At 51.3% G+C, this 24,219-nt stretch overlaps 9 protein-coding genes across 9 annotated transcripts; 3 read left to right on the top strand and 6 right to left on the bottom strand.

Annotated features, from left to right (window-relative positions):
* Positions 1 to 346: 346 nt before the first annotated feature.
* Positions 347 to 2,093, top strand: Aud_005941 (putative ceramide glucosyltransferase; the record flags this gene model as incomplete). Its single annotated transcript, XM_043290850.1, has 2 exons — positions 347 to 402; positions 518 to 2,093. 2 exons carry the CDS (start codon positions 347 to 349, stop codon positions 2,091 to 2,093), a joined length of 1,632 nt encoding a protein of 543 aa, XP_043146785.1.
* Positions 2,094 to 2,278: 185 nt separating this feature from the next.
* Positions 2,279 to 3,056, bottom strand: Aud_005940 (ankyrin repeat domain-containing protein; the record flags this gene model as incomplete). Its single annotated transcript, XM_043290849.1, has 2 exons — positions 2,279 to 2,751; positions 2,822 to 3,056. The coding sequence occupies 2 exons, from the start codon at positions 3,054 to 3,056 to the stop codon at positions 2,279 to 2,281; spliced, it is 708 nt and encodes a 235-aa protein (XP_043146784.1).
* Positions 3,057 to 3,839: 783 nt separating this feature from the next.
* On the bottom strand, positions 3,840 to 4,712 carry Aud_005939 (WW domain-containing protein; the record flags this gene model as incomplete). Its single annotated transcript, XM_043290848.1, has 1 exon — positions 3,840 to 4,712. One exon carries the CDS (start codon positions 4,710 to 4,712, stop codon positions 3,840 to 3,842), a length of 873 nt encoding a protein of 290 aa, XP_043146783.1.
* Positions 4,713 to 7,949: 3,237 nt separating this feature from the next.
* On the top strand, positions 7,950 to 8,528 carry Aud_005938 (hydrophobin family protein; the record flags this gene model as incomplete). Its single annotated transcript, XM_043290847.1, has 3 exons — positions 7,950 to 8,283; positions 8,336 to 8,424; positions 8,472 to 8,528. 3 exons carry the CDS (start codon positions 7,950 to 7,952, stop codon positions 8,526 to 8,528), a joined length of 480 nt encoding a protein of 159 aa, XP_043146782.1.
* Positions 8,529 to 9,517: 989 nt separating this feature from the next.
* Aud_005937 (uncharacterized protein) lies at positions 9,518 to 10,423 on the bottom strand (the record flags this gene model as incomplete). The annotated part of the gene is made up of 1 exon (XM_043290846.1): positions 9,518 to 10,423. One exon carries the CDS (start codon positions 10,421 to 10,423, stop codon positions 9,518 to 9,520), a length of 906 nt encoding a protein of 301 aa, XP_043146781.1.
* An 881-nt stretch (positions 10,424 to 11,304) lies between these two features.
* On the bottom strand, positions 11,305 to 12,505 carry Aud_005936 (NAD(P)H-dependent flavin oxidoreductase; the record flags this gene model as incomplete). The annotated part of the gene is made up of 4 exons (XM_043290845.1): positions 11,305 to 11,451; positions 11,531 to 12,259; positions 12,320 to 12,402; positions 12,463 to 12,505. 4 exons carry the CDS (start codon positions 12,503 to 12,505, stop codon positions 11,305 to 11,307), a joined length of 1,002 nt encoding a protein of 333 aa, XP_043146780.1.
* Positions 12,506 to 13,203: 698 nt separating this feature from the next.
* Positions 13,204 to 15,694, bottom strand: Aud_005935 (cysteine--tRNA ligase; the record flags this gene model as incomplete). Its single annotated transcript, XM_043290844.1, has 2 exons — positions 13,204 to 15,330; positions 15,395 to 15,694. 2 exons carry the CDS (start codon positions 15,692 to 15,694, stop codon positions 13,204 to 13,206), a joined length of 2,427 nt encoding a protein of 808 aa, XP_043146779.1.
* A 523-nt stretch (positions 15,695 to 16,217) lies between these two features.
* trm61 (tRNA 1-methyladenosine methyltransferase subunit GCD14) lies at positions 16,218 to 17,726 on the top strand (the record flags this gene model as incomplete). Its single annotated transcript, XM_043290843.1, has 1 exon — positions 16,218 to 17,726. One exon carries the CDS (start codon positions 16,218 to 16,220, stop codon positions 17,724 to 17,726), a length of 1,509 nt encoding a protein of 502 aa, XP_043146778.1.
* A 386-nt stretch (positions 17,727 to 18,112) lies between these two features.
* Positions 18,113 to 20,876, bottom strand: Aud_005933 (UBA/TS-N domain protein; the record flags this gene model as incomplete). The annotated part of the gene is made up of 2 exons (XM_043290842.1): positions 18,113 to 18,214; positions 18,267 to 20,876. The coding sequence occupies 2 exons, from the start codon at positions 20,874 to 20,876 to the stop codon at positions 18,113 to 18,115; spliced, it is 2,712 nt and encodes a 903-aa protein (XP_043146777.1).
* Between the last annotated feature and the right edge of the window lie 3,343 nt (positions 20,877 to 24,219).

Raw genomic sequence — 24,219 nt, 5'->3', positions numbered from 1 at the left:
GGCGCGTCTTTGTTCCCATAGCGCCATAGTCCACAAGTTGAACCGTTGCATCCGAGTGGAATACCAACCCAGTTAGTTCAAATTAGTGACACGCCTAGGCAAGCATGTCTCTCCCGTGGGGTCATGACAATATAATACTATAGCTTGGCGGTACTGTTGTCAATCAGTCGATGAGCAGTATCGATGATATCCTAGTGCTTCCGGTGACCACTTTCGCTTCTGTCGAATTTCTCCACCGCCCGTTTCCAGTAGAATGTCCTCTGTGAACGTCTGCGTCCCCTCTCTGTCGTTTCTCTGTCGTCGTCTTCGCCCATGCTAGAGCATCAATCGCAATTGAGTCGCTTGAATGTCGGATCGGCCGTCAGACATGGCGAACTCGCGTGGTCGACTGCAGTGGGTTGGGTGTGCTTGATCTGGTATACGACCGTGTTCGCCGTCTGTCTTCTGGGATACTTTCAAATGTACTTGTTTCTCAATTGCCTCTTGCGACTTGAACTAATGTGTCGTACGTGGACAGATGGATGCACTTTTCACGCAAACCTCGGAAATCCCATGCAGCCTCGTCGCCCAACACCCCTCACATCACCGCGATTCGGCCCGTCAAAGGCCTTGAGCCATATCTCTACGACTGCCTGGCTGCAACTTTCTATCAAGACTATCCCCGTGACAAACTGACCGTCTACTTCTGCGTCTCGTCTCGAGCAGATCCCGCTTACCCGATCCTGCACAAACTTCTGGCAGATTTTCCGCACGCCGACGCGCACATCTACATCGAAGAGGAGGATCCGTTACTGCAGCCTAACAATGCAGCCAACTACCATCTGGGGCCCAATCCCAAGATTCGCAACATGAGCCGTGCCTACCGAGAGGCCAAGGGTGATATTGTATGGATCCTGGACAGCAACGTGTGGGTGGGACGAGGGGTTTGTGGGCGGATGGTGGACAGACTATGTGGGCTTGGGGACACACCGGGCAGGAAGTACAAGTTCGTACACCACTTGCCGATTGCGGTGGATGTGACGGGGACTAGCGGTTTGAGGGAGGAGCGGCAGGCCCTTCTTCAAGCGTGCGCCCAAGGCGATTCTGCTTCCGAGAGGCGCGACGCTTTTGCCATGATTGAGCAACAACACCGAGAAGTTGGCTGGCTTGCGACTGGAGGCGGTCGATTAGAGGAGTTGTTTCTGGCATCCTCGCATGCGAAGATGTATACTGCCATCAACACGGTTCTCATCGCCCCGTGCATTGTTGGGAAATCCAACATGTTTCGCCGGTCTCATCTGGACTATTTGACGCAACCATCCCCGACGGACCCGCAGCCACGCCGTCCCGGTATTGATTATTTCTCTGACAATATCTGTGAGGATCACTTGATTGGCGATCTGCTTTGGAAAAAGCAGATACGCGAAGAAAAGGAATTGGGCGAAAGCTGGGGCAAACATGGCATGGTCTTTGGTGACCTTGCCATCCAGCCTGTGGCGAGCATGAGCGTCCGGGGCTATATGGCACGTCGAGTTCGGTGGCTGCGCGTGCGCAAGTTCACCGTCCTTCTTGCGACCTTGGTTGAGCCAGGCACAGAATCAATCCTATGTTCTCTTTACGGGGCATGGGGCGCCACCACATCTCTCGCTCAATTCCTGCAGCGCAAAGGCTTGGGGTTCGCAGGCCAGATGACCTCGTGGACGGCGTTCTTCACAATCTTCTTGTTGAGCATCGCTGCCTGGGTATTGGTCGACTGGACATTGTACATCAAATTGCATTCTGCGAAGACTGTCGAGCTGAACGACGATACGCCCTGCTTTGCACAGCCTGCCACACACCGACGGACGAGGCGGCCGTTCCTCCACTGGTTTGCGGCATGGCTGGGCCGAGAGATGCTCGCTTTGCCCATCTGGATTTGGGCCTTCTACGGGGGCGTGACTGTTCAATGGCGTGACCGACGATTCCGGGTTGGTCTCAATATGAAGGTCCGGGAGATCAGGGCTGGGAAGGGCGTCCAGATGGAAGGTTCCTACTCCAGTCCAGCCTCGCGCGTATCTGCCTCTAGCCGGGAAGGCAGTTCTCAACATGTTCGAGCCAAGGCTCGACGCGACTAACAATACATTTCATGTTTACATATCACTATAGATAGACCAAGCGACGCTGAACATATGAACTAGATCTAGATACGTCGAATGAACTTATCCTCGTTAAGCTGTCAACTCTGAACTTTTGTCTAATGGTATTCGTAACAAAAGAGATATTTACTCCGGAAGCAACAAACAGGGCAGATTAGTCGTAATCATTTCTTCTCATCCACATCCATCGCCTCCCCAGACCCAGACCCTGACGCCGACGCCGACCCCTCGGCACCAACACCAGCACTGACACTGAGACCTCCCTCCAAGTCACCGGCCTTATCAGAGCTCAGCAACCACTCCACAACCTGCCGACCCTTGGACATCTCCCCAGCACCTTCCTCCTCAGCAGACGCCTCCCCAGAACCCTCAGCCCCCTTACCCTCCTCCTCAGTCGACCAAGCTGTCCGCTCCGCCAGGAAAATCGCATCCAGCCCCGCATCATTCTTAATAGCGATATCCGCACCCGCCTCAACAAGCGCCTTGACACATTCCAGGTGCGTGTTCAGCGCAGCCCAGTGCAACGGCGTATTCCCCGAGTGATTGCGATGGTTAATCACAGCCGCGATCTTCTCCGCCGAGAGCGGCGCCGCAGAAGACTGCGCGCTTAGAGTTGCCAGAAGATAGTTTAAGATTTCTGCATCTGTCAGCCGGATCTACACAACCCAGAAGTCAAGTCGAGTCAAGCCCGGTTGGGTCAAACATACCGGCGTTGCCGTTCGCCGCGGGAAAATGCAGCAGGCAGGAGCCCGAGCCGCCCTCAGCCTCGGGCTCTGCGTCGATGGCGGAGGCGATGATCCATGCCTCGGGGCAGTTGTGCTCTTTGCTTTGGGTAGCGAGGTCCGCCTTGAGGGCGTCCAGGTCACCTACACGGGCGTCGTAGATGAGGTCGTCGATTGCCTCGAAGGAGAGCTTGACTGGGGTGGATGTGGATGTGGACATCCTTGCGCTGTGTTTTCTTTTGTTTGGAGATTCTATGAAGAAAATGCTTCTGGATGTGGGTATGCTCTATCTGATTTCAGATGCAGTCTCCAATGCAGTTATTTGGTATCTGTGACTTAGGTTAGTTATTGACATAAAGTTTCTTTTTTTTTTTCCATGCGTGAAGCGGTTCTACGGATGGCAGCCGGATGAGAAAATTTTTCAGCGAAACATGTAGGAACAATAGGTGGGTGGAATCACAATTGAAAGTCTGAGATAAAGAGCATGGGATTGATCAACAGAGGTCATCTTCTGTCATGAAGAGGTACAAATTGTAGAATATAGTCATGCCCCTCCATGATGCTTAATATATATCGATAAGGCGCACTCGCAAAAGTTGATATCCCAGACCGGCTACCACACGCAGACAAAATGGAGAATTCACTTACCTTAGGATCAAAGACGTTTATCTGAAAGGTTTATATACTTCCGTGTTTGCTCAATATCCCGTCTGTATACTCGTTGACTATTGCGAAAAGAAACTTCGATATCATGAACACGTGACCAGTTGTGGGGAATCTTTGAATGGCTCTACCTACTGGTGCAAGACTAGCAAGACTACGAATTTTGTGGGCATGAAGGCCATTGTTGAAGAGAAAAAAACGCGCTGCTTCTATGCTATGCAATCCCATATAGTACATCTGTCAAAACGCCCCCAACCCCATGCACAGAATCAAAAGGTATCTCAAGGTATCTCAAAAATCCAGCAGCAGTAGTACGAAAGCAACAATACCATTCCTCGCATCAATCGCGTAGCCACGCCCTCCGCTTCTCCTCTTTCTTCTCCCTTCTCTTCTCCTTGAACATCTTCAATTCCTTCTTGGTGAGTTTCCTAGCACTGCGCTCCGCCCGGAGACTCCGCCCGTCATGGGCATTGGCAGCCGCATCCACATCAAAGAACGCATTCATCTGCCGCCGCGATTTATTCTCATCGTTGTAGTTCTCCGGAGTTATGGAGGCAGGCTGCCACCGGCCCGTGAACCTGTTGAACGCACCAAGAGCCTCGTAGGAGCCACTAGGATCCGCCGCAGAAGCACCTCCAAGGGTGCTCTCCTCATGCTGCTGCGCGTAGGGCGCGGTGGGATCATAATCACCATGGATCGCTGGGTTGTAGCCGCCTACGACGGGGTCTTTCTCGTTCACACCTTCCGCCGCATCGCCGAGAGGCACCGGTGCTGGTGCTGATGCTGATGCTGCATCCGGCACCCGTGGGTTCTCCCATTGCGAAACGCCCGTGAAGCGGTTGTAGAAGTAGTACGCTTGAGCGGTTGCATCCCAGACGGGCTCCCAGCCATCGTCCTCACTGGGAGGAGCCTCGTTGGGTAGCGGGGGTGGGAGTGGTTCGTCTGGTAATGGTGGCGCAGAAGCGTCCTCCTCTTTCGCAATCTCTTCATCATGTGGGCCTGTTGTGTTGTCTTCGGCATCTGTCGTATTGCTTGGTGATGTGTCATTTCCCTGGTCCTTGTTCTGTGTTGGTTTCTTTTCCTCATGCGTGTCCTGCGAGCGAGTCTTCGATTCTTCTTGGTTGTCCACGGGCAGCTCGGATAAGCTGTCCGTGGCGCCTTTTTCTGTGCTGGGGGAACGGTCAAGACGACTAGACGGAGGGTTCGCGGACATTTTGGAGTTAGCACTGCTTGAACAGCTGAAAGTACGTCCAGAAGCTTGTCAACAAAGATGCGGAGAGGCGTAGCAGAATTACTTGAGCATTACCGCAGACTCGCAGCGGACGATCAACTCCAATAATCATCATCGTAGGCTAACCATATCAGGACTAGATCATATATCTACTTCTCGAACCCTGAGGCATCAAGGCATCGAGGCGTCAAGGCACGAGTCCTCTGTTCTATCTATATACCTACTCGTGTTGGAACCAACGGTCGACGCTCTCACCAGTTGAAATGCATATATAAATGCTATTCTCCTTTCCACTGCCTCTTATCATTCAGAAAATCCAATTTATTTTCCCCCTGATTTGCTCGCCGAAGGAATGAAAAATAGAGGCTACTTCGCATTCGACGTCGGAAGTCTGCTAGCTTAATCAAGGCCAACGCGTCAAAGGTGGCAAGCTAGGTCGCTTTCATGAGACCGATGAAAAGCTCCATCCAAGGCCTGATTGCTTGCTGGAATAGTCTCGAGCACAAACGAGGAGCAGGGCAAGACAGCAATGGCAAGACTGCTTCGGCGTAGTCTAGGTTGATACCGAGGGCTTGATTTAAGCTGATCTTCAGTAACCTCGATGGCTGAGAGATAGGACACCATTTCTATGCTGAAGGGCCTATGGTCGCAATGATGGACTGGATAGTGACGGCGACAACATGGAAGATTGCCAATAACTCGTTGTGTTTGTTTGTGTCATCACAGCCGGGCTGTCAGCAATTTGAAACTCAACCTCAGCATTCCATTGAGTGTAAATCTCATTAGCAATGCCTAGGCTCTGAGACAGCTGTTACGATTATTCGCCCAGACCTCAGTCTCATTTGAGCTGTCTCCGTCAAGGGATAGTCAGCGATTAGAATAGGAGGCAGGAATGTGACCGCTTAGATAGTCACGACTGTAGACACTGGGACAGGTCATTGGATCATACTAAGAGTTTATCACATAGATAAAAAATCCTGAGGTCGTTGAGATGTTAGCGACGCCGAGTGGTAGTTTGCGCCGGTCTACGGTCTACGATGAGTGGTACTGTCGTCAAACAAAAGGGTTTCTGCCATAACAGCATTCTGTAGTGGGATATATGACTCATTGACTTGTAGGATATTTCTGGTCCAGTCTAGTTGAGGACAAGTCTAGGCAGTAATGGATTGAGACGACTTGACACTGCACAGCTCATATTGTCATTTCTCGGCCCTGTATAGACCAACGGAGCTCAGAACAGCATTAAGGAATAACCATATCGTAGCTCATGTAGTACGTACCATTACATTTGTTGTACCATCTAGATGTGTATTCCATAGTGCTGAATATGCAAAAGAATCTAACTGGAAGTTCATACATGTTGTGGGATGTTTTGTGGGTGGATGTGGCTAGATGTGGCAGATGTGGCAGATAGAAATATATATCTCAACCTACACAGACTCAGTCCCAACACGCACCATTCATTTCAGCAGAAGGCAACGACGAGGATGACACTGTAGTCCCTGGACCTGGGTACTAGTTACACATATTTATTGAATGCCCACGAACATGATCTTGAAGGAATAACTGCAGGTTCAAAGGACGCATCTACTCTATATCGAAGTATACTGGCACCTCGGGATGACACATTGTATAGAGAGAGCAGCGTGTGCAGAAACTGTATGTCAATGATCAAGCATAGTCTTCGGTCAAGGTAATCATCATTAGAGAGAACACCGTTCTATTGACCTCTTCGACGACTGGAGTACGGCTACACTATTGAGATGCCTGCTCTACATGACCACAACTCATGATCAGGCCATGCGACCAGCTCATCATCCATCCAGCACGAGGCTCTTTATTATTTATTTTGAAAGATCCTCAATTGAGTAATGTGGAGCGCAGGGTGAGTTACCCCGACAGCAACATGTGAGCTAGAGTGAAAACGGAAAGAGAACCAAAGTCGATTTCATCACGACTCAGCGACGAGCAACTGCGAACGGAGCGAGTTACATTCGGGAACACAGGATGGCTTACCACATCTGGAAAAGCACCCATCTACATGCTGCATAGTTCCGATTGGCAGCCCCTTGCCTCATTCGTTGCCAGGAACAAAAGCAAAGGAGGAAATCAGCTTTCCTTTTCCAGCATGAGCCTGGCTGGAGCTCTCATCAAAGGAAACACAAGAGAAACCGGCTCGAGCACAGTCGGAAATTTAATCTTGTTGATGACGACGAGATAGAATGAGGCTGGACTGCTGGAGCCATGGGACAGGGTCAGCTACGTCGTAACCCTTGCGGTGATCATACACTACCGATGATTTGAACGAGATGGAGAGTCCCTTGCAGACCAACAACAAGGCTTTGCAGGCGCTGCGAAGTTTCTGCAACCTTGAATTAAATCAGCAACATGCACGTTGGAACCATTGGCACCTGCATACCGAACGACTGGCCCTCGAAGACTCCGATCCCTGATCACTTAAGGCTTAGCCCTTCCCGTGCTATGCCAGCAGGTGCTCACTCTGTATCAAGTGAGAGTGGAGTCATACGGGATGCGCCACTGATGGAATGGCTGAAGCCGTAGGAATTGGCCCCAATCGTGTGATATGGAGACTCAAGACGAAAGTTGTTTTGAATGCGGTAACGCTGCGATAGCTCCGTGGCAGGTAATGCAACCCAATGATCAAGCGGGCACAGGTGAGCTTACCGCTTGCATGAATGATCGACGTAGTAGAACCAGGGGAATGAGACAGAAGACGCGGACTATGCGGTCTCAGTCGAAGCACGGCCGTCCCCTGAACGAGGCGTGGCTCACGAGGGCGTGGTATGCTGGAGGCTGACTCGTCGGTTCAGATCAATCGAATGTTTTGCAGATCCATACCAACCGCTGGGACAGAGAGCTTCAAACCAGGGCCGCGAGATTGCGATAATGCGGTTCTGACTCCTGAGGGACAAATCAAGATGGTTTCCTTGCATACCACATTCCACTCAGGGACTCAAGCTGGATAGCTACAATGACAGAGAGCTCAATCAAGGGCGGGTAGAACTAGTATCAACAGAGAGCCCGCTGCCTCCACCTGAGTCTATATAAAGATGTCTGCACTTCACCTCTGACCATTCTCTTTCCTCTCCATCAACCATCACTCTCGTTGACAAACCTATCCTTTGAAGTACAATCTTCTCACCTTTCTTCCAAACCAATCACTCCGAGTCTCCACTCCTTTCAAATTCCACTGTCACAATGAAGTTCTCTTTGAGCGCTGCTGTCCTCGCTTTGGCCGTCTCCGTGGCCGCCCTTCCCCAGAAGGATGTTAATGCTGCTGGAAACGGTGTTGGCAACAAGGGCAACGCCAACGTCCGCTTCCCCGTTCCTGACAACATGACCGTGAAGCAGGCTACCGAGAAGTGTGGTGACCAGGCTCAGCTCTCTTGCTGCAACAAGGCCACCTGGGCCGGTGATGTCACCGACGTCGACGAGGGTATCCTCGCTGGTACTCTCAAGAACCTCATCGGCGGTGGATCTGGCTCCGAGGGTCTCGGTCTCTTCGACCAGTGCTCCAAGCTGGATCTCCAGGGTACGCTAAGCTTCTCCTTCAAAGACCAGTCGTCCATACTAACATATTCCAGTCGCCATTCTTGCGATTCCCATCCAGGACCTGGTCAACCAGCAGTGCAAGCAGAATATTGCCTGCTGCCAGAACTCTCCTTCCGATGCCGTAAGTCTTCTTCTACAAATGTCTAGGTCTCCACTGACGTCCATCAGAGCGGCTCCCTCATTGGCCTGGGTCTTCCTTGCATTGCCCTCGGTTCTATCCTGTAAGCTACTCGTCGCTTCTGCTATTGGCGCTCTCAGCCAGCGTCTGGAGATTCGATATGGCGTCTCGGGGTAGGGAGCAGGGTCCCGGGAATCTTCTGTTTGATAGATAGGGTCCCTGTTGCTGAATTGTGTATCATTAATCGTGCTGTGGCACTCGGAGAAAGAAGATTGCACTGTTTTCCCCAATACTTTCTGCCTGTGGGCAAACAGCATTTATCGATGCTGGTTTTGTCATACATAATTTAATGCATAGAATTGCCTCATAAACTTGTTTTCCTCCTGACATTCATTGCAGTCAATGGCAATGGTAATTTCCCAATGCGAATGTAAATGTAAATTCCAGCATTCCTCTCACACCAGAAGCGCGCCATAGCCGTCACCAGCCATACCACGCAATCTTTCCGTCCATATGTGACGCGTTCTCTTCGAAACTCACTTGGTCACCTTCCCATGTAAATCACTTGATTACCTGCAGACCTGTAGTCGCGCATCTCAGAGGTTTACCCAATGTCACTACTTCGAAGCTCCATGTACTTCTACAGTTGACCCGGTTCTGTTGTCCATCGTCATTTTTAGTCACTATATGGACTTTGCAGTCAGCAACAAGTTGAAACTCAAAACTCTCTGATTAACGATGTAAGACGAATACCGCATTGACTGGAATCTCCCTCTTTGCCAGCTACAACCAGCATTGAGACAAATAGCAGAATTCTTTGATTGACATTAAGAATATCGCATTGAATAAAATCTCTTTCTTTGCCAGCAAGTATACAGGATTAAGTTATTGTAAGATATGTATATCAATCACCCCAAGATAGAAAAGAGATGGAAACAAAACGAAGAAGAAGAGGACGAAGAAGAATCAAATATCCACAGGCAAGATAACAGACCACGCAACCAGGCCTCCAAACGATCATAGAAACACAGACCCCACAACCGCCAAAAGAGACCGAAACCACCATTCAAACAAGAAAGCCAGACTCCAAACTCCGTTACTCGCAAAAAAGAGGCCGAGGCCCCTTGATGTTGATGCTGCTGTCGTTGCCAATGCTCCCGTCATCGACGCTCCATCTCCGAGGCCCCAGTCGGATCGTGGGGAGGATCGCTGCTCCCATCCGTCTCTCTTTCTTGACGATGGGGGCCGGCTTCTCGAATTCGACGGTAGCTGTTACGGACGAGCTCAGCGAAGACGAAGAGCGGCAGGATAAAGCTGTGGAGGGCCGGTGGGGGGATTTGGGTGGTAAGGGCCACTTCAGGCTGTTGATGCGGAGGGTGCTGATGTTGTTGCTTGTGGTTGATTGCAGGAGGTTGATGATGTCGACCAGAGACTTTCTGGAGCTCTGGCGCCAGGTTGAGTTGCGTTTAGCGTCTCCTTGAGATGATTTCTCGGTGGGGCCTTCGAATGATGATGGATTGCCCTCGTCATCGTCGCTTTCCTCGGGGATGTTCTCTATCATGCGGCTTTTGACCTCCGGGAGCTTTGCAGCTTTGGGAGGTAGGGCGGGAATCAGTGGTTCTTTTTGACTGTGACGGTCATGCGTTGCTGTCGGGGTATCGCCGAGATCCATGTGGATGACTCTGACGTTGGCGTCTTTCGCCGACTCTGCGTCTGCGTCTTTATGCTCGACAGATGAGACAGAAGGTCTTTGTTTCTCGCTCTCCTGGAGCCCGTCATGATCATTCACAGGCTCCTCGGGGCAAATGGTCGTCTGCGAATCGACGGCTTCAACGATCCGAATCGACATCCTCGCCGAGGACTTGCTGGGCACGGTTCGTGACGTTGCTGAAGAGGCCTGAGACGCTTCACTCTCCGGCTGCACGCCATTTTGCTCTTGAGCTGGAAATTTGAGCGGCTTCCGTCGCTGGATACAGGGAAACACTGACGATATCAAGTCCATGCTTGCGATGGGCCGCCGTTCATGAATTCCCAGTACACTTTCTGAGGGTAAACTCTGAGTTTTGGAACTGACGCAAACTGAATCAGATGCAGTCGAGTTACAGCTACGTCCACCGACATATATAGATGCATCTTGTCGCCTCTCACCGGTGACCAGTATGTCAACAAACAAATTAACCTTCTTCCTGACTTGAGACATTATCTCAGCTAACCCATGGTTTCATCTACGTGATAGCTGAGCACTCGAACAACGGGAGTTTATGCTCGGCGTGTAGTATAGCACAAAGTAAGGACCAGACACATGTTTGAGGTCTATTGCTTTCTTTGCATGACTGTAAGTGAGCCCTACTGGAGTAGGCAGCGTTCACATCAGTATATGGATGATCGTAATCTTATGGGTTTGTTGAGCTCTAATAGCTACATGGTAAGTTAGGGCTATGACGCTGGCTTTGGGGATCACACCAAATCACTTCTACTCCATTTTACCCGACTCCTCCTGACATCATTCTCTGTCGCAAGACACATTTACAGTTCAGATAGCGCCTCATGCTCTTTGCCTACACGTTCTACGAAAGTCACGTTCACTTCTTAGATAAATGCCGGCAATTGTCCGCCCCGCTATGGAAGGGAGGCAAGGGATAAGCTCCGTGCGTTCTCAAAAACATGTGAAGATCCAAGCAAAATAGCCAAGAGTCCTTACATTCCGCAGGAAGAGTTTTAGCTAGACAGGATCAATAACAAAGACGCGGTCACTGGCAGTGTTCATCTCGCTTATATTGGGGATCTACATTCCTAGTACCAATGAGAAACATCCATGATCCAACTATCTCAATCTGGATTGCTGGCGTACGAAACATCGCAACAAAACTAGATAGTCTAACCTCACAGCTTGCTTTGCCCTGCGGTTGCCGTGTACAACGACCTGGACCGATCGACAGCCTCGACAGCCTCTCTCTCAATCCGCTGCAGGAGGTCCGCGCACGTCGGGATGTCGTGAATCAGACCAATAACTTGACCGGCGGTCCATACCTGCGAATTAAACCATGTTAGTTTATGGAATCTCGAAAAACAAGGGATGTCAACGGGAAGGGGGTAAGTAAGAACTTACTCCGTAGTCAACGTCGCCGTTCAGGAACACCTCGCGGCCTCTCTTGCCGCTAACGAAGGGCGCAATCTCGGCAAACTCGCCCGTCTTGCTCTCCTTCTCGATCTTCAGCGCCTCCCCCGACACCTTGTTCTTGAACAGACGAGTGGTGTTCTTCCACCGTCTCATAACCAGGTTGGTGTCGTTCTCGTCTGACGCCACAATGGCCTCCTTGACCTTCTGATGGATGGGCGCCTCAACAGTGCACATGAACCGGGTACCCATGTTGATACCTTCCGCACCGAGCGCCAGCGCCGCTGCAAGACCCTGTCCGTCCGCGAACCCACCCGAGGCGATGAAGGGAACTTTGAGCTCCTGGCGCGCCCGGCTGAGGAGAATGAAGTTTGTGATGTCGTGCTCTCCGACGTGGCCGGCGCACTCGAAGCCGTCGATGGAGAGGAAGTCCACGCCCAGCTTCACGGCAGACTTTGCGTGGCGGATGGTCGTGCACTTGTGCAGGATGATCGTGTTGGCCTTCTTCAGCTGCGTAATCACGGGCCCGGGGTTGTTGCCGGCTGTCTCAACAATCTTGATGCCCTCGTCGATGATCACTTGTGCGTAGGCGGCGTAGTCTGGGGGCACGAGGGCTGGGAGGAGGGTCAGGTTCACGCCGAAAGGCTTCTTGGTCATGGTTCGGCATCGGCGAATCTCCTTGCGGAGGTCTTCGGGGGTGGGTTGCGTGAGAGCAGTGAGCTTTCTTGAGTCAGCGATTGTCTTTCAGAATCGATTGTGTCGAGAGACTCGTAGACGTACAATTCCCAGACCACCTGCGTTGCTAACCGCCGCAGCGAGCTCCGCGTATCCAACCCATTGCATACCTCCCTGTACCACAGGGACTGTGAATTCGTCAGCAACCTCGAGCCACTCTCAATATCCCCCAAGTCCATGCAACTCACCGGCGATGCCCAGTTTCCTCGTTAACGCAGTGTTGAAAGGCATCTTGTCGCGGAGACGAGCTAACAGAATGACACTCCACTATCAAGTTCTAGAATGCGAAAATGGTTGAATTCTTCTATGCCAAAATCTTCCGAGAATCTCTAAAAACAGGAAAGAAGCAGCTATTAACATAAGTTGCACGCTTCGCTATGCTGAGAAATCGGCCGTTGTGCTGACCACCGAACCGCGTAACCGCGGGCCTCTCAGTGTGGAGAGAGCGAGTTGCCGAGGTCGAAAGGTGTCGTCGGCCTGCGGTTTGTCGGCCAGCGATCCCTAATTTGGAGGTATCTCCAGATGGGCCGATGGGGTTTCGGACGTGGGTTGTGGAGTAGACCCAGAACCAGCTAATCTTGATCTTTCAGGAGTGTCTTTATTTTGATGAGATGATCGAATAATAATGGTGGTTCTTAGTACTACTCTGTACCCCGTGGTGTTTGTCTGTCTGGTGACTGAGTGGATCACCGGAGCTCTTAGCATGTGATCCGGGGATTTTGTGCGGTGCATAAACTGCATAGCCCGCTTCATTCAGCGATGGTACGAAGCTATGGAGGATCTAATATTTCAATGACTGGGGTTGATTGCTATAAACGATCATCAGGGATAGTGTAGATATAGATATGAAACGGAAGGGTCTGCCACACGGCGAACCAAGAACGCCATTATAATGCATAGATACATCCGAAAGACTATTTTATGACACCCTATTTGGCGCCCATTTGACTGGCCAGCCAAGTCTCATGTAGCTTCTTCTGTCTCTCCCAGTCCTTTCGAAGCTTCTTCGCCCGACTCTTTGTAATCTCCTCGCCCGCAGCATCGCGAGTAGGGAGACCCTCTTCATCCCAGGCGCTGTACTCGTTGGTCCGGAACATCTCCAGGTGGCTCAGTTTGCCCTTCTCCAATTTCTTGAGAGCTTCCTTCTCCTTGTTTTCCTTTTCAATCTGCTTCTGGCGCGCCCGCGCTGCCTTTTCCTCCCGAGCCTGGATCAGCTCTCGGGTAACAGGACGGACCAAGGCAGGAAGGTTCTCCCGATCTTCAAGGTAGATACCAAGATCGAATAGGTCGATGTCGCGTACACGATCGCAGAGTGCCAGGATCTCCTTGCCAAGCGACTCGGATTGCTGGATAGAGGACACCTTAGTGCGGAAGTTCGAAAGAAGTTCAGCATAAGGTCTTGCGGATTCAGTCAGGTCCTGCTCTGGCGCTTCTCCCTTGTTCACAATCTCCGCAACAGCCTCCGCAGTAACTCCCTCCTTAGCTCGCGCAGCCTGGCGGAGCGAGTCACGCATGCTGGAGAGCGGATACAGAAAAGGCTTGGCTTCTTCAGGCACATCAATACCCGACCAGCCAATTTCCGTGCTGTCGGCAGTTGCGCTGCCATTCAAACCGAAGATATTGACCATCGATGTCACCCACCGCGCGACATCCTCGACATCCTTAGGATTGAGTGTAGACTTGTCGGCGCCGTTGTACTTTGAGATCAGCTCTGAAATCGTCCACATCGCTCCCTGCGTATTGAAGGAGTCGCAAAGATGATCGAAAGTGGCCTTCTTCGCAGCCTCCAGAGCGGCAGGAAGAGTGGTGTCAGACCTCGACGTCTGGCCTGACAGAGTCGCAGGATCCTTCATCTTGATGAAGAAATTGTTGACTTTGTCCTCCCAAGAATTACCCGCACTGACGAGTTCCTCTGTGATTTCAACGCCGTCCCTCCAACCGCCGAGCAAGAAGACGATTCTGAGACTGCGTGGTGTCCACTCCTTCCTCTCTAGTGCCTCTCGGATGGTTGTGAAATTCTTCAGCGACTTCGACATCTTTGACCCTTGAATCGACAGATGACCCATATGCAAGAAATAGTTCACCCACTGATCAGTGTGGCAGTGGCCATGGGACCAATAAGCCTCACTCTGCGCCAGCTCATTGTCATGATGGGGAAAAGCTAGATCAATACCTCCGGAGTGGATATCCATCTGCTTGCCAAGCGTGGCCGAAGCCATCGCAGAGCATTCAATGTGCCAGCCCGGCCTGCCCCGACCCCAGGAGCTCGTCCAGCTGGGCTCACCAGGCTTCGACGCCTTCCAAAGTGCAAAGTCGGAAGCTGAACGCTTCTCGGTTGTCTTCTTGGTCAATGCGCCTTCTCCCTCCGCGAGCAGCTTGTTATCGGACCGGCTCCAGGGCTCAAGCCGGGCATAGGGGTGCCCGGCGTTCTCAAACGCAGTAATATCAAAGTATACTGAACCGTCATCCGTAACGTAGCCAAACTTGTTCTCAACGATCTTCTCCACAAAGTCCGCAATCGCGGCACCATACTCGGTGACCCTAGTCAATTCGTCGGGGTCAAGGACGTTGAGATCACGCATATCCTTCATGAACCGCTCCTCGTACTTCTTCGTCAACTTAGTGAAAATGGAATGATCGTCCGCATTGATCGAGGACCCCTTGAGCGAATCCAGATATGGGAGGAGAAGGTCCTGAGCATTTGTGTAGAAGGACTCGGCGAAGCCCTTAGGGGTAGTAACCTGGTCGAGGCCTTCCGCCTGCGTAATCACCTTCGCACCTGACGCCACCGTCTTGATGTGCATCTTAACCTTTGCCTCGTCATCACCCGCTTTCTCATTACCGGGTAAGGGTCCTCCATTCAACACAGTCGCGTAAACCTTCTCCACCTCCTCTGGATACTGCGCCGGCGGCAGATCGGGGTTCAGTAACGGAAGGTTCTTCTTCAAATAGGCAGTATATGCATTTCGCGCAACGTCCAGGACTTCAGCGTCGACAGTAGGGTGGGTGGAGACGAACTCGTTGAAGAGATGCTGCTGGCGCGCTCGGAGGATGATCTAGATGCCACTGCGTCAGCACAATTGCTTAACTGACCAATGGTACAAGTAAAGTCTTGCACACCTTGTCATCAACATCCGTAATATTCATGACAAACTTCACATCGAAACGAAAGTAGTCGCGCATGATACGCCGGATGATATCTGTGCTGACATAGTTCCTGGCATGGCCCAGATGCGAATCATCATAGACAGTCGGCCCACAAGCATACCAGGTCACCTGCTTTCCTTCAGGGTCAATAGGAATGAATGGATTCTTAGACCGCGTCAACGAATTCCAAATCTTCAGAGGTGGTAAGCGAGATTTGGCCTCGGGATACTCTGTTGGTTGCCGCCATGGCGGCTGTTGGCGCGCAGTGGCCATTGATCTAGAAAAAATCAACAGGGGAAAAAGGAGCGACAACCGGGCCTTTGAGGGATATGCAAAAGAGGAGACCAAGAGTGAAATACGAGAGAAGGATATGGGCATCAAGGACAGAGGCAAGAAGAGAAAGATGGAAATTTGGTACGACCACCTTTAAAACGAGGGGGAGGGGGTTGAGCAATAATGTTTTAACTAACTACTCCGTACCTAACTGGGTGACTCATGGAAGCCTGGGAGCCTGAGGTTGAAATGCTAATGGATAGGTCTAAGTCATGCAGCCAATCAGAGTCTTGCAGGGGCCAGCAGTTGCTCGCCCTGACATCTGGCCCTGAGCCCTAAGCCCTGCGTGTAGGCTGTTTCTGGTCTAGACCCCATCGGAGATTCTCCAAAGCTTGTCGCCGCTGTAGTACTATAGTTTAGAGATGAGTGACGGATTGCTCGAGGATAGAGATATATCGGTCTAGCTTCTTTCCTCAACGACCTCCATACCCTCGCCGCTCTTCTGCGATTGCAGGCAGTCGCAATGGCCTCCCCATTCCTCAACCACCGCCTTCAGTCCGAATTGGGCGACCTTGCTTTACTTCATCTCCGCAGAGACCAGACCATCCCGACTATACTCAAACTAGAAGACGACGAAAATCAGGGTTACAAGGAGGGAAAAGTAACCAACACTCGTTTCGGGTCATTTCCACATAGCACGCTTATCGATCAACCGTGGGGGTCGCAGATTGTAGCCTCTGTAGTAGACACGGGGTCCCGGGGTCGCAAGAATCAGCCGTCCAAGAAGCGCAAAGCGGATGATTTGGACACCCCGACATCGAACAAGGAGGAGGCGCAATCTTCTCCTGGCACCCCCCGCGCGGCCGCCAGCGGGTTCCTCCATCTTCTATACCCTACGCCGGAGTTATGGACCGCGTCGCTCCCGCATCGGACGCAGGTTGTCTACACACCGGACTACAGCTACATCCTGCATCGGCTCTGCGTTCGCCCCGGAAGCACAATTATCGAGGCCGGCGCTGGGAGCGGCTCGTTCACACATGCGTCCGTCCGCGCAGTCTTTAACGGATATCCCTCCGCGGCACCCGCAGCTAAGAAAAGAAGGCTAGGCAAGGTCTGCAGTTTCGAGTTCCACGCACAGCGCGCACAACGAGTCCGGGAAGAGATCCATGACCATGGCCTGGATGGACTGGTCGAGGTGACGCATCGCGATGTTTACGAAGATGGATTTCTTCTCGGGGACCCGAAAACCGGAAGATCGCCCAAAGCCAACGCGATCTTCCTCGACCTGCCGGCGCCATGGCTTGCGCTCAAGCATCTCGTTCGCCGGCCCCCTTCGGGAGCGGAGTCGCCTCTCGATCCCTCGTCGCCGGTATATATATGCACGTTCTCCCCGTGTATCGAGCAAGTGCAGCGGACGATCAGCACACTCCGCGAGCATTCTTGGCTCTCAATATCAATGGTTGAGGTAAACCACCACCGAATTGATGTCAAACGCGAACGATGCGGATTAGATTGTGAAGGTGTCCGGGGCGCAACCGTCTTCCCCAAGTCCGTGGACGAAGCCGTCGCAAAGATGCGCGCCGTCGAGGAACACTCGAAAAGGTTCCGCGAGTCGCTCCTCCAAGAGAGCGACGATGAAGGTACCGCCTCCGACAAGCCAGCAGCAACCAAGTCAGAGAAGACGGAAGTTGAAGAGAAATTCCTGCACGACATACCGCAGCATTCGGACACAAGCGCAGTTCCATCCTCAACCCCATCGTACAATCTTGGCCGGCTGGTACATCGCACCGAACCGGACCTGAAAACTCATACATCGTATCTCGTCTTTGCTATTCTACCCCGCGAATGGACAGAGGAAGACGAGCAAAGGTGTCGGCAGACCTGGCCGGCTCACAAGACGGGGGGCTCACCGGACGCAGGAAAACCGAAAGGCAAGAAGCAATTAAAAAAGGAAGCGAGGGAGAAGGAGGCGCAGGAAGAGGTGCAAAAGTCAGCAGACATTCCTGTGCAGCCCCAGGAAACCCAATTATAGATCGGAATTGTCGCTATTGTGATATAATCTAGACGCTTGAAATACAATGTGAATAATCGGGCACCTCAAGATCCTGACTTCATATATGCCATAAAAGCTGGGGGGATTTCCGTCCAGCATGTGACCATGGGATCCTTATGTATACGCGAGTGTATATATACAATGAGAATCAGTGCGTAAGAAGTTGTGTCCCTGGGCGCAGCGCAAGAGTTTAAAATGTCAACCAGAATATGCCAATGCATTCGAGATAGGTATGAATGAGGAAATGGGCTTGAAGTGATTGAGTGATGTAAACATGGACAGAACCAGAGCATCGTAGGAGCAGACATAAAACATGCATCCTTGAAGCATCTCAAACTTTTCCTGACGATGAATGGCGTGATGCCTTAGAGGTTGTTCTCTGCCTTGAACTTGTCCCAGGCTTCGTTCAGGACACCAAAAACTGCCCCTGCGATCATGCGCTGCTCGGTCGTGGCGTTGGTGGGGATCTAGCTCGTCTTAGCCGTGGTCTCTTCACCAATGCCGCAAAAGATAACATACCTTGTCAGGGTGCACTTTGGCAATCCCCTTCATGTACTGCACCTTGACTTTATTCGGCAGAATTAACTCCGACATGTTGACCTTCTTCCAGCCTGCTTCCGGCCACAGAACTGTGTCCAGGCTAGCGAGCAGTGCGCGAAGGTTGTCCTGCTTCCCGCCCTTCCAGGTGTTTAGCCGTGCATCGACACTCTCACCAAGGGCAAATTTCTCCTCATCCGCACGCTCGGCTGCCTGGTTGGCAGCTCGCAAACGGCTGACAGCCTCGAAGGATCCGCCCGTCGACGGCGAGCCAGCTCGGAGGTCGTCCAAGGCCGACGGCTTCTTCGGAGCAGGTGCTGGCGGTCGCTTCGCTGGCGTGGAAGGTTTCTGTGCGGGTTTGCTGATACCAGCAGCTTTTTCGCACCTGTTCCGGCCTTGGATACTAGTACTTCCACCATGGCCGTTCTCGACCGCCTGTCTCCATGCCTGAGCGGCATCGGCCCAGCGTTCCAATTGTTCCAAGGCTTCGGCCTTGCGCATCAAGGCTTTGCCATAGAAATCTTTCATTGGCTTTGCCGTTTCACCGTTACCGAGATCAATGGTCTCGGCTTCTCCTTTCGAAGGGCCAATGAGCTCCAAGATGGCGTCCGCATCATTGATGGCCACTTTCGGCTCGCCGACCTTCAAGGCTGTCATCGCACGGTTACTGCGGATGATGATGGTGATGGGATGCTTATCAGGTAGCATCGTGAGGGCAGAGGTAAAGGCATCGTGAGCGGCGGCATAGTCACCTCTTTTGTATGCCTCTGCACCTTTCTCACGATGCCGGTGAGTCGACATAAGACTTTCCTGTGACAGCTGCGGAACGACTCGCGCAGGAGCCTTGGGCCGAACAGGAAGAGGTTTTGATGGTACAGGTGGCTTTGGGGATTGTGCTGGGGGAGGAGCGGGCCGCGAACGGTTGGCTGGCGGTGTTTGTGCAGAAGAATCGAATAAATCCACATTGGCCTCAGGAGCAGATGGTTGCGCAGCAGGCCGTCTTCTTCTAGCAGGACTAACATACGCTTGTGCGGTCTGCTCTTCAACCAGGTTTTTGGACACACGAGACTTGGGATTTAGTAGTTCGTTTCTCAACTGCTGTTGCATCAAAGCAGGCTGCGGGGTACGCGCCTCTCCAGCTTGGGACTGTTGGCTCGGTAAGCCATTGCTATGCGTTCGCGACGAGGGCCTTTCGCTGACTCGAGATTGATTACGAGACGATCGGGGAGCAGCCCCAGGTTCAAGGAGACGAGCCTCATCTGTTAGAACTTCGGGCCCCCTGCGCGAGATTTCAGTAGTAGCCCGGTAGTCACTGTCAGTTGGCTGTGGCCAAGGCTCCTGACGGGCCGAAGCTTCTTTCAGCCATCGCGGCTGGGACTGATCATGCTCTGCATTGAGCTCATTAACGACCTTCTGAACCTTTTTGCTCCCCTGTTTCCAAAGTGAATTCGCAGTCTTCAAGAAATTGTTACCAAAGGTAGCGGCAATTTGTGACGGATCTTTGCTTGTCGATGCTGGGGACCGATTGCTAGCACGGCTTCTCGACTGCTCTTCTCTCATCCAGGAAGGGACGTCATGATCTTGTCTTGAGCTCCGCTCTCTGCTGCGTTCCTGATGGTCGAAATCACGGTCTATGGCTGGTGCTCTATTTTTCGATTTCTGACGAGCTTCTTCATGTGCCTGCGTCAGAAGCAGACTCACAGCAGCTTGGACGTCGGTTCCAGACGCCGTTTCCCGTAGTGCCTGGCTGGCCTTGTCTGCGGGAAAACCCATGTCTACAAGCTCTGCAATCGCCCGATCAACACCATTGGACGGCTTGGGGGAAGGCGCATCTTCGTCATGGATGACCGGGGATGAGGGTTTCGGCGATGGCTCGCGTGCGGGGCGAGAGACCTCAGAAACTGGCTTTCCCAGCAAGCCAAGGAAGTCATCGTCGTCGGTCTGAGCGGCCTGCGGGGTTGCTGTTGGCTTCGACTTTAGCTGATTGAGGCCAAACGGATCATCGTCGACCTCATTGAATGACATTCCACCGGTCCGGTGCAGCTGCGCCGCGGCGATAGAGGCGCTCTGCGCGACCTGCGGCAAGGGGCTCGGGCTCGGGATCGGGAAGTTCGTCGAAGCATCTACAGGCGCAGAGGCGTCGAAAGCAGCAAGAAGATCATCCTCATCGGCGGACGGAGATCGCTGCAGTACGGGGCTTGACTTCGATGCAAAGGGATTCTTGTTCCCGGTGTTCTCCAAATTATCCCAGAATTGAGCATTTTGCCCCCCGTATTGTGATTCAAACTTGGACCTATTCTCTGCTTCCTTTCTGGCGCGCTCTTCTTGCAGCTTCTTTTGTTGCTCTAGGAGAGATAGTTTCTTATTCGCATTTGACGAACCAAAGGATACAAGATTCGCAAAGCTGTCGTTGTCCGGGGTCGCCGACTTGGACGGTGGGTGAGAGGGGCCAGCGGCAGAGAGGGGGGTAGATCGGCCAGAAGCGTTATTGCGCGTCACAGTGGGAAACGAGAATCCGGAACCCAGAGGCGGGGGCTTCTGAGCGTTCGTTGAAGAGTTGGATGTCCAACTTAGTCCGTTCAGGTCGTCCATTGTGATTGTGTGAAGAGGAACGACAAGCGGAGGTCTGGAGGGGCCGGGATTAGGAGAAGGATAGACGTAGATGAGAGAGTTCCATGATCTGATCTCACCATCGAATACCACCAGGGCAGAGTGAGTTGATTGAGCACGAAGTCAACAGGAATCTGCCTCGGAGACAGCGCGTTTTCCTACCTTTCACCTACTGTCCTCACTGTCGCCGTCAATTGCCCCCTGTAGATAGTGATATCCGTAATTGTGGCTGAGGCAGCAGAAGGTGGCTGCGCAGCGGTAAATGTGGCTGTTGAAATAACCACGTGATATTTTATCACGTGCGATACTTGGAGGCTTAGCCTTAGTCCTTCGGCATTTCAATTTGTTACCATACCGTACCAGAGTTACCGGTGCCCACAACACTAGGTAAGGTAGGTACCTAAGGTACTTTATGCACAGCTCAGCAGTATTAAAAGATACTGCTTTAAGCGAATAGCAACTGATTCGATTTAAGCCTGTCAAGAGGGTCTTGATTTACTCTATTATTAATGACAACTTACGACTCGAGGGATGATCATCCAAGCTTCTTAGTTGCGATCTCTCAAAGCCCTGGCCTAGGCATCGTTTGATGATGATGTGTGGAGAGCTGGTACCTTAGGGAGTACTCCATACCTACGAAGTCAGTGGTACAGTCATACCTACATGGATGTCTGGGCAAAGGATATGCTTAGAGACTGCTGACTACGACATTGAATTATGGATCACCAGGGAGGTGAGGAAAAAAGCCTCATCGTCGACCCCCCTTATTTGGCATTGCAGAGTGCACAATTGCCAACGTGGAGCGCGTTCCGACCTAAAAGGCCAGGTACCATGGTACACAATGATACTATCAAAGTCAGATCTGGCAGAAGGACAGATGACGCCTAAGATGCTCGACGGTCCAGGTCCCACTTTCAGTTTTCAGTAAACACTACAGATTTGGACAGCGCAGGATCAGCAGTACGCGGAGTTTGTAATGGTTTAGTGGTGGACCAAGTTACAACTCCCAACTCAACTTTCCTTTTCAGGAGACATCTCATTGGCTGTCAGGTAAGCAAGAGGCTAGCACTACTGGGAGCCTGCGAAGGTCCTAGAGAGAGTGCCAAGTACAGGACGATTGCATGGAGACGGTGTTGCAGAGCCAGTAACGACTTGTGCTGCCAGTTTGTCTGTCTGCCACCTTATCATGTTCCTTGCACCAACTACTAGAGACGTCCAGCAGTTTGAAAGAGAGTGGATATCTCCGGCACTAAGACTAGAAAAGTATACCCTGGTGTGACATGGCATTTGTTCCTACATTAGACTCGGTTCGCATGAATCACCCAAGGTGATTACTAATGAAATCATATACTTTGCCCCGTCCAGAAGCATTAACATGCTTCCATATCGACTGAGCTAAAAAGAGGGGAGGTTCGGAATTGTTGTCGACGACAGAAAAGAGGTGCCTGGCAAACGAGAATTATCGTGCTACCTTATTGTTTTTTATGTCTTCAGGATGGACCTTCACAATGTTAACAAATAATAGCAGATGGAACTATAGTCAATCAATGGCGGGGTTAAACACGGCCCGAGACTGAAGCAAGTCAATTCGATATTCTCTCCTTTTCGCAAAACACTAACATAGAGCCAGTCCATTAGCTCTCGATTCCCCTCAGCAGTAAGACGGATAATTTACGCATTTGATATGGAAGGTTCTAACGGACTGGGCCTCTGAGAGGTGAATCTGAGCCGACAGAGGAGCAAGCGCTAAGAAGCACATGCAAGTCGAAAACAACCCCTCAAGAGACAAAAGCCAAAATGAAACCCTTAACAAATAAACTTGAAACCCAGCAGTCCCAGCAGTATGGCCAGGATCGTGTCTCCCGCGCTAGTCTTGACGCCGGTGCGTTGAGGTTTAAAGAGGGAGTCCAAGGGGCTATAAAGCAAAGAATAAGTCATGTATGTAGCCTATTAGCCTATTAGGCCTAGGGAGTAGCCCGCCTTTATCACATATTGCCTAACTTTTGTACCTCTCTACGTGACCTCGAACGGATTTTTATTACACCAGGTTACAGAGAGAGTAACACCATGCACAAACTATTCCAGAAATGCGAAAAATCATATAAAATAAAGATAAGATACGAAGTTGATGGTACAATACATACCGCTATACTCTGTAGCCCGTTCTCTGGAGTCTACAGGCTATGGCCCGCCATCCGAGCTCACAGTGGGTCTGCTGAACAGTCTGCTTTGGCCGTTGAGTCCAAGCATGATCATCAGGATCGAAGTAAAAGCAACTGATTATTGTTTGCCACTCATCAGTCTAACAAGTGGGAAAGTTGAGCTAATTTTGTCAACAACAATAACAATAACAACAATAACAACAATGATAACAGCAAGAAGAAGGGGGATGCAAGTAGCTTTGGGCCAACAGCATGAGAGTTAGCATATTGACTTAATTGGCATGTAGCCAGTGGCGTCATTTGTGGGGCTTGCAATTTGCGTATACAATGGCATTCTCGTCTCTCAGTCAGTCAGTCCCTCGCCAGTGCCAATATATAGTTGTAATTATTTGTCTGCGGAATATTGAGGACATGTGTCAGGACTCAGGATTAAGAAGCATAAGTTGCGAGATGGTGGCGAGGATAACACACCAGCCACCAAAAATGGAAGCGTTGGAAAGTAGTCTAAGGATCCGGACCGGCCAGAAATCTAGATCCGCTTTCCGCACCCTTGGGGCGAGGGGGAGAAGAAGAAAAGATCCGGACCGGTTAGAATGGCGAATGACTCCTGAGTCCTGACCCATATCTAGATAGATAGAGTCTAAATACGGAGAAGTGCCATAAATGATAAATCATTATTATTGGCCTTGTCCACCTGGCTGTCCGTGCTCGTACCGGCCTAACTATTGTGGGTAAAAGAAAGTGAGATGCTAATGGCGGAAGTAGTAAAGTAATCTAGTAAGGTGGACACTGGACACTGACGATGAATACCTACTGTACTACTAGTACTACTTACTACTGTCTAGGATTTTGTTGTACTTGTACAGTACCTTCCACTGAGTGTGCTTGCTTGTAGAAAAGTCAAAGACTGTTATGTACTACATAATCCCTAACTATTCATTATTCTAGGCCGGTACTCCGGACTCGGTAGTAGCAGATGAATTATCATGCATCCACCTAATGTGCCTCTTTCATCACAATAATAGGTACAAGATATGGACTACTCCGTACAGTGTCCTTTCTGCGGGGCTGATTATTCCGGCAGTTGTACAGTAACCGAATCAGAATGCATCAATCATATCAACATCGGAGTCTGCCTGCTCGGGACAAGTAGTAGTACGGAG

The sequence above is a fragment of the Aspergillus udagawae genome (genome assembly GCF_001078395.1).
Source record: "Aspergillus udagawae IFM 46973 DNA, scaffold_4, whole genome shotgun sequence".
NCBI lineage: Eukaryota > Fungi > Ascomycota > Eurotiomycetes > Eurotiales > Aspergillaceae > Aspergillus > Aspergillus udagawae.
The sequence above is the reverse complement of the archived record's forward strand: the minus strand, read 5'-3'. Positions and strand labels throughout refer to the sequence as shown.